We start from the raw sequence: 17,914 nt of genomic DNA on the forward strand, positions 1-17,914 counted from the left end.
GGGTCGGGGTTAAAATAGAAGGCAGCTCATCCCTTCCTGCACTGCAGCATCAGCTGACCCCTCCCTGCAGGTTCTGCCACCACTGCGGCTCACGGGGAGAGCACCACCTCCTGCTGGCAGATAAAAGCCTAGGTTTTCTCCTTAAGAAAGTGTTGGCTTAAACTCCGCAGCAGCTCGGGATGAAGCGCTGGCAGTGCAGGCTCTGCTCTGCCTGCTGATTCAGCCTAGTCCCTGGGGGAGCAGATAAACTTCACCGGGAGAAGGTGGGATCACACGGGTATCTGTTCCAGCGTGTATGTTTATAGGAGCTGGGCACTGGATACTCACGGAAGTATGACAGATCTTTCCCCCTCCACCTTTAGAGCTAAGAATAAATATAAGGAAACACATGGCAACTTTAATACTTGTGTTTTATTGTTTCCTTGATTTTGAAAGCACACACAGCTTGAAAAATATCCCTAAATTGAAATAACTGTAATACAGAATCAGAAAAACAAACTGTTACTCATGGAAGCAAACCTAAGTCCTAATATTCCAGTTGATTCCAGGATTCTAAATTCTGCCTAAAACTGTTAATCCCGTGGTGCAGAGGCAAAAAATATAAACCTTTGAGTTTCAGATAATATTTTATGTACATGTAGATATGTATATGTACATGCAATATATATGCACATAAATATGTTTCTTTGAGCTCTAGGCAATATTTGATGTACCTATATATATGTCTGTAATCAATATGTAGATACACAGCATGTAGACAATAACACATTTATTCATACTCCCTGTACATGTGTGCATGTACAGATTATATACATGTAAGTGCTTCTGCTCTGCAGCTCACCAAAAACACAGCTTGCACAGACAAAGGACCAGACCCAGCAGCCTAAGAATGAAAAGCCGAGCCCACACATTTCTTCTTCACCTGGTGATGGGCACTCTTCTTTTGCCTGGAGCTGTTTGCAATACTCCAGGGTGGGGGCTGAAATAAATTCAGTGAAATTTAGCTGGCACCAAGGGGACCTCAAGAAGCACTAGGTTCCTTAGGCACTCCTTCCATATGTGAAATGCATGTTCCTTTGAGCCCATCTAGACGGACAGTGCCTCTAAGTGCACTCTCTCTGCGGGCCAGCAGGGCCCCAGTGCTGCTGACCCTTGCAGGCAGGAACTCCCCAGGACCTTCATCACTGGCCCCGGGGCTGGGGGCCGGGGTGGCTCTTGGCAGGGCTGGTGGGAATGGATGACACCCCAGGCCACCCACTCGTCACACCAGCGCCACGCCGTCCGTCACGCAGCTGCACCGCTCCACGATCATGTTGGGGAACTCGGCCGCCTCAATCTCGGTGCGGTTACCCCTCTTGACGAGGTAGATGATGGGCAGCGCGGAGCTCCCGGCCACGGCGCAGGAGCGCTGCCCGGAGCCGAGGCGGCGCAGGGCGCGGGGCGGCTGCAGGCAGCTCCCGGAGCAGCGGAACGCCTGGAACCCCGCCGGCTCCAGGATCCAGTGCTGAGCCCACGGCAGCTCGCGGAAGCTGATGTAGTGTTTCTGCCGGCAGCAGGTGGATTTCCCCATCGCCGACTCCTCCCTGCAGTCCCCAGGGCTCCTGGACACCAAGGGAGAAACAGGAATGGGTGCTATAACTGGAAAGTGGGAAGTGGGGGAAATCAGCCCTGCTGCCAATGGCACAGGTGGGCTCTGAGACATGAAACCTGGGCCGTGCTCAGGGTTTGAGTATTCAGACAACAGATATAGGGAAGAGGAGAGGTGGGATTCAGCAATAGCTAACTACTCCATTCACAACTGGTAAGCACTTGTGAGGGTAAGAGCTGCCTACCCTGGGTTTGCCCCCCTGCCACAATAATTCAGGGGCAAAATTACACCAGAGACAGCACAGATTTAGGTTTCATACATACCCGTAGTCATCCAAGTCGAGAGTGTAAAGCACCAGCTCAGGCTTGCCTAGGGCTTTATCCTTGGGGTCCTGCGAGGTGAAGCGCACGGCTTTGGCCATTTCCGAGGCATAGCTGCCCACCCTTTCCCCTTCAATCCACACCTCCAGGAACATCGGCTCCCGCCTCTTGTTTCGCATCCAGTAATGCACGGCCTGGGTCACATCAAAGCTCTTCCAGCCCGAATCATGAATAGCAACCAGCCTGTATGACAAGGGCTGGCATTAGAAAAGCCTACCAGATAAATCCTGGGCTGGCAGTGCTGTTTTTGCAGCAGAATAATTTACTTCCCGTAGATTACCACAGGCCTTGATTACATGATCATTTTTGCTCTGGGTGAGCACCCACAGCAGTTAACTGCCACCTCAAAAAGAAGCATGCAGATCTAACAGACACTGAAGAGACAGAAAAAACCCTCTCTACATGCTCGAACAAAAAACTAAGTGTTGCAGGATCATGTGCAACCTCAGTATTGGTGACAATAGCCTGGTAAACACCAGGCTCCCACCTGCTCCTGTCTGAGCTGCATTAGAGCCATAAGTTTCTAGTCTAGTCTAGTTCTGCCTTCAAGGGTTGCAAAACTTCCACAGAGCTCACCATTGCACAATCAGATGCTTTTTGCATAATTTACTTGTTTAAACCAGCTAATAAAGTGGCCAGTGGAAAGAATACCATCAGAGTAACCCACTTGAGTTAGTGACAGAGAATTGGACCAGGAGGAGGATTTTAGCGGGGAAGTGGTAGCAGTACATGGCATCATTTAATAGATTATTTCAAAGAATCATCATATATTGCTATCTTAGCATAATATCTCTTACAAGCTCATTCTGGGTTTAGAGGCCATATAAACTGTCTGTATCACATCACATTTACATCCCTTCAGATGTAAACCCCATCAGACTGAGCTGAGGCACAACCACATGATACCCAAATGCACCCCAGAGGACCCAAATACTGTAATTCCAGCAGAGGCCCCTTTCTTACCTGGAATCTATCAGGAAGGTCCTGTTGGTACCATCATGGTGCTGCTGCACCCAGTATACACTGACTCTGGCGTTGGAGACAGGCCTGTGAGACTGCTTGGCAGGAAGGTTTGTTCTGTCCAGAGGCTTTTTGAAGAGTTTCAGTTCAGCCATTGTGACTTCACTGTTTTTAGGTATTCTGCCCTCCATGTCAAACATCAGCTTCTGGCGTGTGGTTGTGTCAGAGTAGAGGACTTCTCCCGTCATACCTGTGCAGTTGGGGACAAAAAAGAAAGCCTGTCACTGCCATCCTGCTGAGCAAAGCCACCACATTTCATGCACAATTATCATCACAACACACTCCTTCCATGCTCCCAGTCGAGCCCATGTGTAGCAGAGACAGCTGCTAAACACAGCTTTTCTAATGTATACTTAAATCAATGTCTTGCAAATGCCCTAATTATTCTCCTGTGTCTGAGTCTCTGCAGTCTGGAAGAACTAAATCTCTGACATAATATAACCTCAAATTGAGCACACCTCAAAAGGTGTACACCTCTGTGCCAGTGCTGGGCATGAGAGCAGGAAACTGCACCACTTCGAATGACAAAGTATTTTCATTTGCTGCCCCGGGTGCTGTGTATGTCCTTTGAAAGCACAGTAAGCTCTAAGTGCCCTTGTACAGCCACTATAGTATTTGTATGGCTATTTTCGTCCTTGATAATTTTTCCTGTAAAAAACAAACTTAAACAAGAAAGAGATGAGAGTGAAATATCCTCCAAGATGTGTGATTCCTATTAGAGGACTTGCTGTAGATTTCACCCAAAACCTACATGGCCTGCACTTTTTTCCCCCCCACCTGCCCAGACTGTTCCCAGGGTACCAAGGCTTCTATCAAGCTCCAGCAGCATCCTGTCCTTTGGGGGTGGGACCCCCTCTCCGGGTGCAAAGAGTGCTTGTCAATCTTTCCGATGCTGTCGCATGCACCTCCTCTGCCCAGCTGAGCTTTGGAGCCAAACCCGACCCTCATTCCCCTTTCCCCTCGGGGGTTTGCCTCTGCCCATTCTGCGGCCGGCCGGGAGAGCCCCGGCAGATTCCGCTGGCCCAGCAGGGTGCTTGGGATGCTGCCAGCAGCAGAAACGCTACCTGTGTGTCCCGGGATCCCTCTGAGGATGCCAGCCAGGCTCGGCAAAGCTCGGCGCTTCACCCTCTGCCGCTTCAGCATGGACATGTACTTGTTCTTCACGTGGTCTGGGATAACCAGATCCACCAAGTCTCTCTTATGAAGTTTAGGGACCTCGGACAGCCCCAGCTGCTTCAGCACCACCTCCTTGAACCCTTCCTGGGTAAACGCTTGCACCGTGAGGACGAGGCAGAGCACGCAGAGCATCCAGGCACACCTCAGGTCCATCCTCCCCCGTCAGCGAAGCAGTTCCCTGCCGGGCAGAGATGAAGGGGGGATCTCCCTGGGGCTGCTCTCGGCAGAGATGTGCTGGCAGGCTGCCCGAGCTGGAGGGATGTCCGCAGTGCCGGGGTTTTATAGCCAGCCTCGTCCCACTGGCACAACAAATTTCACAAGTGGGGATGAAGCAAAGGACTTAAAAGGATCACTCCCCTCTTGGTAGACACATGCCAGTTTAACACCTTCATCCACTGCAAAGTTAATACAAGAAGGTTTAGGGGGCTCCCAGATTCCTTAACGGGTAAAAAATTTCCATTGTTTTTTAATTCCCTGTAAATATTTGCCCAGAAGCCGCCTGAGCCACAAGTGTCCCCTGTTCAGCCTTGCTAGGAAGGAAGCACAGCTGCAGAATACATTGCTGCGTGTACTACCCCATATGACTCTTAAAGGCAGCATCAATCTTTACTGCTGAGAACTTGCTACTTTAAACAGCCAATATCAATCAGGAGAAGCTTTAGTTTTAGCTGGAAGTCCATCTTTATAGCAAGCACTGAAAAATAATTTAAATCCTTGGGGTGTGGTGGGGGTTAGGTTCCACTTTGATCTCTAAGTATTTGTATCAAGTGTATGAATCAGGGCAGTGAATCACAGCAGTTGAATGATTTATGGCCTTTTATGCTGCTTCTGAATCACAGAAGGTGGAAGATGTACGGGTGTGACATTTTAGAAAAATGTCCCATCACTCTTTATGGATTCCTGTGGATTTCATAATACTCATGCTTAGAAGAAGAAAGCTTTATGTAAAGGCAGATCACTTCCCAGTGAACATGAGAAACCACTTCACTGTTCCCCAGCATGGATAAAGAATATCAGTATTTTGAAAGCTGTTAACAACCACAATAGAGCCCTGGCTCTAGACAGTGAAGCTGATCTGAAGGCTGGGGTGAGGAGGCTGGATGTTTACCTTGTAACATTTAAACTGGAAACTTACACCCTTTTCTTCCCTGGCCTTTGCTAGCATAAGATGTGGAAATCTATTTTTGGCACCAATCTCAGGAGAACTGAGTTGAAAAAATAAAATGTGATTGATAAAAGCATGAAGGAGCATGGCACTTGGGCCAGATTCTCATCCCCTCCAGCAGCCACATACCTGAGCCTACATACAAATGCCTTCAGCATCAAAGGCCCTTTGGATTTTATATGCCTCTGTAAATGATTTAAAATTGGTCCAATTTCATCCAATGCCCAGGCCGAATGGTGTACCCTGAGGACCGTCTGGCTGGAGGATGCAATGTAATGAACTTGTACAAAATCACCCCTGTGGCTCATCCCTCATTAAAACAAGTGTTAGCTGAGGGAGGCAGCCTGTTTTGTACTCAGGGGAAGGCAATAAAGCTGTCTGAAAGAGCCCCACTCAACATTTCTGTTACTGCTCACTTTGTCTTGACAACCTTTTAAGAAACTTGTCTACTTAAACATGATAAAGCCTCCGTTAGATGTTAAAAGGGCACCTTACTTAGCTAAATTGAATTTTAAGAGGAAAATGGAACAGACTACAAAGTAACAGCCTGTGCATGGCCTAAGGCAGTGCATTCTTTAATCCTGCACTTTGTGTAGCATCTTTCTCCAGAGAAGAATTTCAGACATGCATTTGTATATTAATTCAAAATACATCCATTCCCAAGACAAAAACAGCAGTGAAAAATATCCACTTCATTTGTCAGCTTCAAGTTCAGCTCATGTCAAATACTCCCACACTTGCGAATAAGAGGGAAGGTTTTTCCTGAAATCTTTGAGACCCCCTCAGCCCTTTAGGAGAGCTCCATACACTCAGCTCTTCCCTCAGGACTCTCCAGCCAAATGGCACATTACTGATTCCCAGAGGCCAGGGCAAAAGAACTGTCACACAATGAGCTGTGTCAAAGGCTTGGAAACCACATGAGCAACATTCAGATACCTGACAAAGTTTTCTGCAGATGGGCTAAGTGTTGGCCAGCTCAGTTCCAGCAGGGAATTTGTTAGGTTTTATATGGCCACCTGGATAAAACTGTAGTCCATGGATTTGTAATGGTCTCTCTCTTATGTTAGAAGACGTGATCCCACAGTTATTTATCCATCCAATTAATCTTGGCTCCAGAGAGTGGTCCTATTCTGCAGTGAGCGTTCTTCAAAAGACCATGACAACATGAAATGAAAATGTCTAATTGCTCCAGCAGCACCCAGCTTTCCTGCATCCGGATGTGATTTCTCCTGTGGCTGAAGCCAAATCCACCCGGACTCTCCACTGTCCAATGTGTATTGGAAGGTGATTTATGGGCTTCACACCCAAAATAAAATTATTGACCAAACATACTTGAAGCTCAGCTAAGAAGAAAACAGAGGATGTGTATTGCAGGCTTTTCACAGGGGAGTGATTATCTGGTCCAATTGGAGGATTTGCCATTCCCCCTTTGTCGTGCAAACAAGAAAAAGTCAGGAATTTTATAATGGCTCTTTCTGTGTAATGTGTATTAGAACCTGTACGGCACTTTTGAAACGTCAGAGGATTCAAAGAAGCTGCAAGGGGTGAAGTATGAGCAACTCCCAGTTTTAATAAAAATCAGTACTTAGTGGAGAGAGAATCTCTATATTAAGCTTTTAATTTTCTTACAAGCACTTCTGTAAGACATTTGCTGGGCACATCCATGCAAATGATTTTTGGTAAATAAGTCCAACGGGATCAAAGAGAAAGTGTGAAAGGCTTACCCTAATTATGTAGCTATTATCCTGGGAAACAAGACTGTCTGAAATGTATTTGCAGTGTTTGAGGATCTGAATATTAAACTACCGAAGATTTAATTGCCATGGACATCACTCTTTTTTATTACAGCTGGGCCCATATTAAAACAGCTCGTGCTTGAGTGATGGGAAAGGCAACAGTTTTTGTGTGCTCCAAGAAGTGCCCATGTTTGTGCAATATGTTTGTCTTACTGAGATGGGAACACAGCTCTGGGTAGATTTTTGCTCTGTTTTTCCATAAAGTCAGAGCCTTCTGAATCTGGGAGTGTAGAAGTAAAAAATAGTGGTTAAGATGCAGGTATATATATGACAAGTTAAAAAAGAATTCAAGTAGAAGTTCTGTTTCACATGCTTTTTCAGCTTCAAACACACCAAGTTTTACACAGCTAACAAAATACTGCAGAAGAGGCTGGTCATGTTTAGAGGCTTCAAAACTGGAAGTAAACTGCAGGCTATGAATGAAGGCATTCCCCCCTCAAACTGCCTCACCAATGCACCCACCAGCCACCCAACAGTGCTACAAACTGAATATTCCCAGCAACAAACCCAGGCTACACACCTTAAAGTGTGATTTCACAGGAATCTTTAGCTTCTTTCTCAGTTGTCATGGCCTGTGCTGGTGGTGGGGCCTCTATTCCTCTGCAGGGACTGGCCCTGAACCAAACAGGTCTAGACAGAGAGTGTGGAGCTCACCAAACTTGCTCAAAGTCCTGTTCAACCTGGTCTTGAACACTTCTGGGGATGGGGCAGCCAGAGCTTCTCTGGGCAACCTGTTCCAGTGCCTCACCATCCTCACAGTAAAGGATTTCCTCTTAGCATCTAAGCTAAGTCTCTCTTCTGTCACTTTGAAGCCATTCCCCCTTGTCCTGTCACTACATGCCCTCTCCAGCTCCCCTGTAAACCCCCTTTAGGTACTGGAAGGTGCTCTAAGGTGTTTCCAGAGCCTTTCCCTTCTCTAGGCTGAACAGCCCTATCTCTCTCAGCCTTCATAGGAGAGCATGAATAGCCTGCTCAGTATACAAAGACAGAATAGAAGCACCCAAGACTTCTGTAAGCCAGTACATCTCACTGGAGTTTGCTCCCATGGCCTCAGCTTGTTCTGCAAGTATCTGACATGGAAAAGTTTCCAGAAGGTAAGGCCTGATAACACAAGACATCTGGATGTCTCCCAGGGCTAGACTGAAAACAGCAGAGCTGCTCAATGCAGTTGTATTGATCTTTCTGCTGATTATGATTTGTTGTAAAAATTTGGCCTTGTTAATTTTTGTACCAAAAGGCTTTGTGCTCAGTCAGGTATCACCTGACTTACCTGCCCCCCATGTATTCCCTTTTCCCTTCCAGTGGGTATAAAGTCATAAAAAGGACATTAGATTTGTGTTGTGAGCTCTGGCTAACTTGGCTCTGGGAAACAGAACTTCCTGTCCCATGTCTGAGATGAATCTGAGTGCACAGATCTCGTTCTAAAGATGCTGTAACCTCAGCTTCAGTCCCTAGTGTTTATTCTCCTGCTGAGGAGCCAGTTTCTGTAGCAACTTTTGTGGTCCAAACAAACACCTGCTTCAGCTATACAGAATTTGTCCAGCTCATTTAATTTAGGCAAGGACATGAGACTGTTTTTCCTCATCACCTCATCGCCAGACTGAGCTGACCATTTCCAATGGAAATATCTGAAAGATCACATCCTATTGGGTTCTTCTCTTCTGGTGCTGTGTATCTCAGATTGCACTGACATAAGCACATCTTCCATAGGCAGCTTCTGCTTTTACTCATGAGCTTGTTTTGGCCAGATGGCCAGGACAATAGGCTGTCTGTCTGAGGAGCAATGGATAAAATGTCCAAAGTTCCCCCATGTCCTTGGTCAGCTGATGTCAGCTGGCTCGCCCACAGGGGTTTGTGTTGGCAGCGTTTGCAAAGTGCCAGTGTTCTGGCAGAAAGGAGATCTTCAAGATTTATTTTTTTTTTAGCAGAAAAGCAAACACAACTGTTTAAATACAGCATTTTCTATGCCTTCAGCAGTCTCCTCCCCACCACCCCAGTCTGTTCCTTGTTTGTAGCTGAGGAAGCAGGACTCATCACCCCTCTGATGGCTGCAGCATAGGCTGCTGGCAAAAACACTGACATTTAGCTAATGTAGTTGAATCAGATAAATAAGCATACAACCCTGAATTGCTTGCTTTACATCACAGTCCACTATATTAAGGAATATTCTAATTACTGAGAAATACTGAATTATGTAGGAGCATCACTTAATTTCTAATCAGACCCCATTTATCAGCTAGTTAAAATGCTGCTGTTCCCTTGCAAATGTATATATAGTGTAGAAGTTTATCAGCTTTTTTTTGAAGTATGTTTCTTCTGCCTTAATGTGCAGAATCAATGTCCCATAACCCTTACTGATTCTGTGCCAAGTTTGTGTGTCATTTGACATTCCAAAAACTGGGTGATGTCCCTATTTTCCTCTCATGCTAATACAGTTGGAACACTATTCGTACTGCATCTGTGGCACTGAGTAACCTGGCTTAATTATGGATTGTATTTCCTCCAGTTAATTTTAGCTCTAATAACTTTCGCTTCACTGAACAGAGTGTCCTCTTTTGCTAAGAAAGAGAGAAAATTAATCACTTTTCCCCAACTCAGATAGAGAAAGAATAACACTATATTCTAGCAGCTGTAGTTTATTTCTATTACCAGGAGAAGCTGTAAAGCCAGAAAGATTATGAAATACATGTTAATGAAATTTGAATAATTCGCATTACTAACTTTGCTGGAACATTTTTTTTCTACAGGCCAGAAATAAAGATAAAAGGCCAAGATGAGTGAGAGCTAAAAAGCAACCTCTTCTGATAAAAATGGTGAGTTGCTGTGCAAAACAGTAATTTGTTAGTGGAGTGCAAAAAAACTCTAAAAAGGGCTGTTACTTGCACAGAAAATCACAAAACCTAATGCAAGATTGTAGAAGGCAAAATTAAGTGATAACACACAGATGACAAGACAGAATTGATAGTTTAGACTTCTGGTACACCACAGAGTGAAGAGCAACTGCCCAAAGGCTTCTGCTAGTCCTCACTGAGATATTCAAAATTAGCTTGGGCAGTGCCTTAGCAAATCTACTGATTGGCAAAAAGGTACCTGCAACAATAGGAAAATGAGCTAAACTACTCACATGGTTGTTTTCCATCTGTCACATCTGCTGCTGAAGTGACTCTGGGTGTATTGCATGTCTGTGGGCTTTACACCATGGAACTTAGATGTATTCAGTTTCAAAAATAATTACTTGCACATGGCTTTTGTCCTTGATGTTAACAGCACATTAGTGCTGTGATCAAAAGACTGGTGAGGTAGAGCTCAGAATGGGTCCAGCAACAACACCAGGCCTGGCTGTCTGAGCTCTGGGCAAGCTGGGCTCATACAGGGAGAACATGTCTGAGAGGCTTCCAAGAAGCTGGGAGTTTCAGGAGGTACAAAATCATCTTGGAAATCATGATCTGGATCAGACTATACTCCCTCATCCTGGTGTTTGATGCTCATTAGTTTTAAACAGAAAGAGGCTGTAAGCATTTCACTGAACTTTTGCAGGAAGATTTTCTTTGTCTTCAGAGTACTGATGTCTCTTCTGAGAACGGTCTTAAAGGCCTGTAGATTATTTGAAATGCATTGTAAAAGATTTTAGATCTGTTAATAAAATTTCAAATCATTTTTAAATATAGTGAGCTGGTTACTATTACTGGTGATTTATTATTTATCCTCTTCATTCCATTCCCCTTTTGTCTAGATTGGGTAGTTTGTCATACCTTTGAGAATTGCACAGCAACAAATACCAAAATAGCAGCCTAATTTACTTTTGTTTTCAAATAATGCTGCAACGTTCAGAAAGAAGGATGTGTGGACAGACTGCTCCTACTCAAGCAGTTACTACGAAGCTGTTTTCACTTATTTATATTACCATGGCATTGATTTTTAACATTTTTGAATGTTATTACTATTTAATTAAAAATAATTCAGAAGAAAAGAACTGATAAAAACACCTTTTTTTTTGTGTAGTTGACTCCAAAACAGAACATAAAAGGATATTTTACTTCATGGCACAGGAAATTATGTAATTTCCTGCCATGCACTCATATCTATGTAAAAAAGAAGTATAAGGTCTTGGATATAACATGGCCCTTAAAAGAGCAAAACATAAAGCTCTGTGATCTGACCAGTTTTAATCCTTTTAGCATTCATACTGCAGCACCATGGGAGATGCATCATGGTCATTTGATTTTAAAAGGGAATTTAGCCACACTTGGTCAGGTCACTTGAAGCGTGAAACACAAACTTCAGTTGTTTGGTGTTTTTTTTTTTTTCTTTTTCTTACCTTACCATTTGCTTATTCAAGACCATTAATCCAGGAATGGTAAACGTTTCCACATAGCAACCAAACGCATTTCTGAACCTTGATTTTGGCTTTGACATGTGATTCTGCAGGAAATGCCATGAATTTGAAGCTGGCATCTGTCAGCTTTCCAGGCTGAATAACTAAAGACATGGGTACTAAAATTTATTTTATCTATGCAGCATGGCTCTTAGCTTCAGCAGTTGCCAGTGCAGAATCCAGGGTCTTTTGAAAAAATCATACACATGCAGATTTTTCAAAGGTACAAGAAGGAATTTAGAGTCCATTTCTCACTGAGCAAAACTTGGGTGCTTAGTCCCTTTTCTCTGCTCTGATTCTAAAATAGAGCAAGGAATATTTTGACTTGTGACAGCAAAGCTAGAAATAATTACTACAATTTGAGCAGAGGCATAGATAACCTGAGAATAAATTTGAAATGCTTGATAATTTTGACCAGCTCTGTTGGAAAACCTAGGAAGCAGAGTACAGGAAAACAATGTTTTCAAGGAAGTTCAGTTTCTGCAAATCCAATGGGAGGAATCTGAAAATCATTACATGAAGCAGATTTGGAAAACTGTCTCGTAAAACTCTTTGAAGGCTTCACTGTTTGATTTGTTTTCAGTCCCTTATGGTAGGAAAGCTTAACTCTGGTCTTCACTGTGTTTCCAGGCTGGTAAACTGTTGAACACTTGCTGTAAATGAGAAAATTCTGTGATTCATAACAGAACATGAAAATATACTGTTGCTTGGGTTGCCTTGAAACGGATCTAGAAACCACAGCAATGACAGAACACAGTGGTCTTGTTTCCTAAGTGGAAGGGAAGTGGTTCCTTAACACAATTTCATGTCCATTGAGAAATACTCTCACTATGATAATTTGAATAATAAGTTCAAGTTCTTACACTGATGTATGAAACTCTTGTAATCTTCACAGGAACTATGGTGCAAAGAATTTACAATCACCCTGGCTCACTGTTGCCCTGACCAGTTGGCAATTTGGGGCCTTAAACCTCAGTTCTGCTCATACCAGGGCTCTGCATGCAGCACCTGCTCTCTTAGCTGTGCCTGTACAGCCCCAGGAGCTGACCCAGACAGGGTGGAAAAGAAAAGGTGCACCATGTTGTGAAGGCAAGAAAAGTTTGCCCAGGTGCTCCCATGTAACACTGATCCTTTCTTCCATCCTGGACTTTATCTCATTCCAAAAACCATACCACTTTACAGGACCTGCTCTTCTCCCAGATTAATTCTGACCACTCACTCTATCACTATCTAATATATAACTGAATATATAAACAACTAATTCAGTGAATCTAAATATAAAAATCTGCTTTACTGAAACTGTACATAATATCAAGAGGAAAGGAGAGCTGAAAACATCTGGGCTCTCTTCCCAGTTCTGTCCCTAAGTCAGAACTATGACCTTGAGCAAACTGCCTTGGCCAAAATTTTCAAGTCTGTATTTAGACATGAAAATAAATAAGCTGATTTTCAAAGGCACCAGCCAAGCACAGCTTCTATCAACAAAACTCTAATTACCTCTACTAACTCTAACGATTACTGTACTTAAAGTATCTTAGTAAAACAAGACATGTCCCTCTTGCCATCTGTTACAGGGAAGAAAGTTCTCCATTGATCCATAGATCACCTGTGTCTAAGCTGCTCAGTTTGCAGTGACTACATTACTTTCCCTTTTTACACAGATTAGGCCACAGTCATGAGGCCATGTCAAACATGCCAAGTCCAGCTAGAAGAGATGTGAGGAAATACCTTTATATCCTTTGCATACCTTTGAAGGGAGAAAGATGAAGCAGAAATAAAAGTGATTTAGAGAGAGTAAAAAAAAAAACACAGGAAAGGAAGTATGCAAAAGGATGAATGGGGGGAGGAAATAAAATACTACAGATAGAGGGAGGAAAGAGTGGACAGGGAGGGACAGGAATGGGAATATCAGAATGTATGGTGATAATATGTCCAATGGGTAATCACACACTAAGGAATGAACAGAAGCAACTCTGCTTCCCTAAAGTGGAGGTGCCAGAAAGCACACAGCAAGGATCCATGTGCCTGTGGTGTGCCTCAAGCAGCAGTCATGCACTTGGAACTGGTTGGATGCTGCTGCTCCCCACAGTTTCCAGTCGTGTTTTACTAAAGCCATGCTCCATCAGGTTCAGGAGCTTCCTTGCTGGAAAAGGCCTCACTGCCCTTGGTCGTGGCTGTTTGCTATGGCCACAGCTCTTCACATCTTCCTGTGTAAGCCACTTTGCATCCTGACACCAAGTCACCCCAGCCACTTGCCCTGCATCCCTGGCACCTGACCCCCTGCTTGGGCTCACCAGGATCATCCTGCTGTCATTAGTGGCCCCCCGTGCTCTCCTGCTCTGTCTGCTAAGGAGTCAAGTCACTGCTGCTGTGGAAATTGTAACTCAGACCTTGCCAGCTCTTTGAAATCCCCACAGTTTGGACACTGAATTCTTTTCATCTGTAAATCCAGAAGTGGGAAGGGGAAATTCCTGCCCAACAGAAGAAAAAAAAAAATGACTGTTCATTATGAAAGTCCTTAAAAAAACTATTTAATCTATAAATTTATAAATTACCAAGCAGCATGTTTGATGCTGACATTTTAAGGGAAATCAAGCCAGTAAACCAGGAAGTGTTGTCACCAAGGCCTTGGAACCAGGTTTTTATGTCTAAAAGCTGGGAATCTCCCTGGACTCTTTGCAAAGAGTGTGGACACAGCAGATCAACCATGAGTAGTTTCTTCAAAGCTGTCAAACTGAGTGGTGTTTGGAACAAAAAAATAAAAACAGAAAAACTAGTGTTCTTCTTCTGACCCATTTGGATTAAAACCAGGATTTCAGATCTTGCTTCACAAAAATTTAGTCTCAATCCAAGGCTGCAGCAAACCCAGCTGAATTGACCCACCAATGGTTTAGACTGCAGGATCTCCTGGAGCATTTTGTGGCTCCTGCACAAACAACTACTCATCTTTGTGCTCCAGGGAAAGCAGAACCTGAGGCAAGGATGCTAAATTTTGTCCAGGGCTCACCTCAGTATTGTTGCAAAAGGAGTCACAGTGTACAGTGAGGACACCTGTGGAGCAGAGAGGCTCTCGAGGACACTGGAGTTGTTCAGTAAAACCAATGTGTGTTGTACCTGGAAATGGGAAAACTTTACAAGCTCTGAATGGTTTGATATTTCATACTGGTAACAAGCACACCTGGTGCCTGATAAATCAAATAGCTCCTGTGGTCAGGTGCCCTCCTCTTCAATGGGACAAACCAGATTGTGCCAGATGGTTTCTCCATCTCCCTCTTTCTCTCAGCAAGCTGACTTAATTATGATTAGTGCTGTGCCACCTATGCATTAAGTCCCTTCAGCTTCTATACACAGGGGGTTAATGCACGGATAAGCATTAAGATAATGTGTACATTCAGGTAACAATGAAGTCACTCATGTTGCAGGCCACCTTGCCCTACTTTTGTACCAAACTGTGTCACACTAACAGCAGTTGCATTGCGACAAGCTAACAATAACCAAACAATCCTATACATCAGCAAGGGATTCTCCACACCTGCGACTACTCCAAAAAAACCCAAGGTTTAAAACCTCACCCTGCCCAGAGGTGAGTGATGAGGAAGCTCATGGATTCACCACTTCATAAATCAAGTTATGCAAAGCATGTTGCAATAAGCCTACTTTTTCCTCCCATACTTTTCAGCATTGCTATTTTAGACTGCAGTTTCCTGTGTGTTTTAATAAAATCCAGTTTTCATCCAAGTATAACTTGATGAAGATGACAAGAAAAATGAATCATGCTCAAGCATCAATACCAATGCTACATTCACCATTTCCTATATGACATAAAAAGGAAAAGAAAATTTCTATCAAATACCATTAGATGTATTTGGTTAAATACATTGTATAATAATCTGCTGTATTGATTAATGAAAATACATTCCAACTTTAATGCAAGGATATTTCTACCTTGAAAGTCAACATATTACCTATGAATGAGAAGCAGCATGACAAAAACAATTAAAAGAATAGAGAGAAAAGAAGGGTAAATTGTGAATTTAAATCAAGGCTTGCTGCTTGCTGATTTGTACTATGATATTTAAATCTGTGTATCTGTCTAGATTTTTCTATTTGTTTTTATTATAAACATTTGAATGCTCAGACCTTACAAAGGAAAATCCCATAATGCCCACACTGCATCCTGTGGAGTATTGAGGCTCGTAAACAGATTGCCAGATGAAGGCGAAGATTAAAAGATAGCAAAGGGCTGCCAGGCTGGAAGCCTGAATTAAATCCATTAAGGTGTATTTGAATAGGCAGATAAGTAAGGAACAGCAAGCTGGGCTGATGAGTTTCTTCAGAGAGAAGAAACCACGGCGGGAGTTGCCACGCATGGCAAAGCTCAGGCCACCTGCTACTCACCTCCAGAGACTATTGAAGTCCTGTTGGGAGTTCACCCATCAAGGGATGTCCTGCTGTGATAAATCAAACTAAAGTGACAAGGGAATTCTTCAGCCATAATAATGGCTTAAGAATAATCATTTAATAAAGTAAGGGAAGAGTCACACGTGGAAGTGTAAATACCCTGCACACTTGTTCAACCTGTTGCTAAAGAGCTGTTGAAGTAGATATGGAGAAAGCAAAATGAAAGAAAGACGGAGGGATTTCAGAGTCTATTGACCTGCTCCCTAGGTCCTGAGGGTGGCTTCCCATCTGCTCTAGCAACATAATTAAACGTTTGTGAACTAATGACAGTATGTGGCTTTTGTCACCAAAAGAACAGACAGTGGTAAACAAAACCCTATTTACAAGAGGTAAGGAGGAGGGAAATGTGACTCTGATGTTGAAATTAGAGATAAACAAAATCACACCACTTAGCTAAAGAGCCTGTCTAGACAGAGGAAGAACAAAAACAAACTACAAAAGCTCGATGTTATTCTTGTGAGAGAGGGAAAAATTATTTTGTAGCTAGGCAAAAGTCATCACACTGAAGAATGTCAAGACTACAATGCTGAGATCACTGAATATTACCTATTTTACACTACAGAATAAGATAATCAAACCAGAGCAAGGCCTTCTTAATTTTGAAGAACCTGGCAAGAATCAAGAGTACAAACATCTTAGGAAATCAGTGAGAAAACCAACCAAACAAATTTTGATCCTAGAAGTGCAAGAGCTGCAAGCATACACTGAGGCTTCACCTGCATGGTAGATCTACTCTGCTGCGCCTACATCAGTAAAACTTAATTTAAAAGAAAGTGATTATAATTATTCCACTGTGAAATCCTGTTCTGAAGTAAGTTGTCCACAGGAAGAGTTGTTCCAGAAAGGGCAGGATGGAACAAAAACTCTGAGACACTCATGCCAAACAACTTTCCCACCAACACAGCCCTAGAGAGGAGAGTGTGTTTAAAGGTAAAACAAGTAACATCCTTCAACAACAGTAGGATTTCTTTATTCCAGCAGTGAATCTGAACCGCTCTGAACTGAGAATTTTTATGTCATTTTCTAACTAGCATAATTGTTACAGCAAATTTAAAATCACAGATTATCTACAATGCATCTTCTAGGTAAATGATGAAATTCTGTCTTGAAATGTCTCAGTGACTGCAGATGACCAGGACTTTTCTCTTTTTGTGGGATGAGCTGGGAGAAGGCAGATAGCACATGTACAACCAGATGCTGCTCTCTGCTGAACAGGCACTTCTGAAAAGTGAGTCAAGGATTTGGCAGAGCAAAACGATTGTGGATGAATAAAATGGCAGGGAGCAGGACAGCAGCTATGCATGCAGGGCCCTAAGTAATCCACAGAGTCTGAATACCCAGGAATACAAGGAATTAAAGGTGGAGAGGCAGGATCAGGACTGTCAAATGGAGCAGATAGTGGCTTCTAGGCAGCTGGGAGATTAATTCCTTTTAAACATAAAAGTCAGCAGATAACCAAGGTTTTGACCAATGTAACATCAGAGTGAATCTTGCAATGTCCTAATTATTTTTGGTTGGTTTTACAGTGGGTTGCTGTTCTAAGACATCACTGCTGCTTCATCCATGAGATTGCTGGTAGGGGTGCAAACCATTGAAGGCAAGTGGTCCCTGGCTCCCTTTGAACAGTTAAGTTTTCATCATTACCATAATCATCTACTTCCTCATATGCCTGCTGCTCATTGAGGTCTGTCCTGCCAGTCAGGGGCAAAGGATGAAGGCACAGGAGGATGAGGGTGATTGGCAATTCTGGGTATCAAATGGCTGTGGAGGGAACACTAACATAAAGGGTAGAGAAGAGGTGGACAGCGGGGACCTGCTGTACAGTGTTCCTGGCCTGTAGTCTAGAAGCAATGAACCCCTTAAAGGATAGGATGTCCTTATGGATATCTGTGAATTGGTCTTATCCCAGCTCTGTCATAGACTCATTAACTTAAACTTCCTGGGTCTTGGGGT

General features: G+C 43.5%; 2 protein-coding genes across 2 annotated transcripts in view; one reads left to right on the forward strand and one right to left on the reverse strand.

Annotated features, from left to right (window-relative positions):
* Positions 1–1,261: 1,261 nt before the first annotated feature.
* Positions 1,262–4,317, reverse strand: LOC102113677 (left-right determination factor 2). Its single transcript, XM_088053568.1, has 4 exons — positions 4,050–4,317; positions 2,932–3,166; positions 1,912–2,151; positions 1,262–1,601 (listed from the first exon to the last, which is right to left on the reverse strand). Exons 1-4 carry the CDS (start codon positions 4,315–4,317, stop codon positions 1,262–1,264), a joined length of 1,083 nt encoding a protein of 360 aa, XP_087909694.1.
* A 1,245-nt stretch (positions 4,318–5,562) lies between these two features.
* TMEM63A (transmembrane protein 63A) overlaps positions 5,563–17,914 on the forward strand; it is a 44,781-nt gene continuing 32,429 nt past the window's right edge. Inside the window, exon 1 of the mRNA XM_088052346.1 lies at positions 5,563–5,601. Within this exon, the coding sequence (XP_087908472.1) occupies positions 5,563–5,601 (39 nt within the window). The remainder of the gene's footprint in view (positions 5,602–17,914) is intronic.

Source organism: Pseudopodoces humilis, chromosome 3 (assembly GCF_049639895.1).
Source record: "Pseudopodoces humilis isolate 2021_Gansu_Grassland_sample_001 chromosome 3, ASM4963989v1, whole genome shotgun sequence".
NCBI lineage: Eukaryota > Metazoa > Chordata > Aves > Passeriformes > Paridae > Pseudopodoces > Pseudopodoces humilis.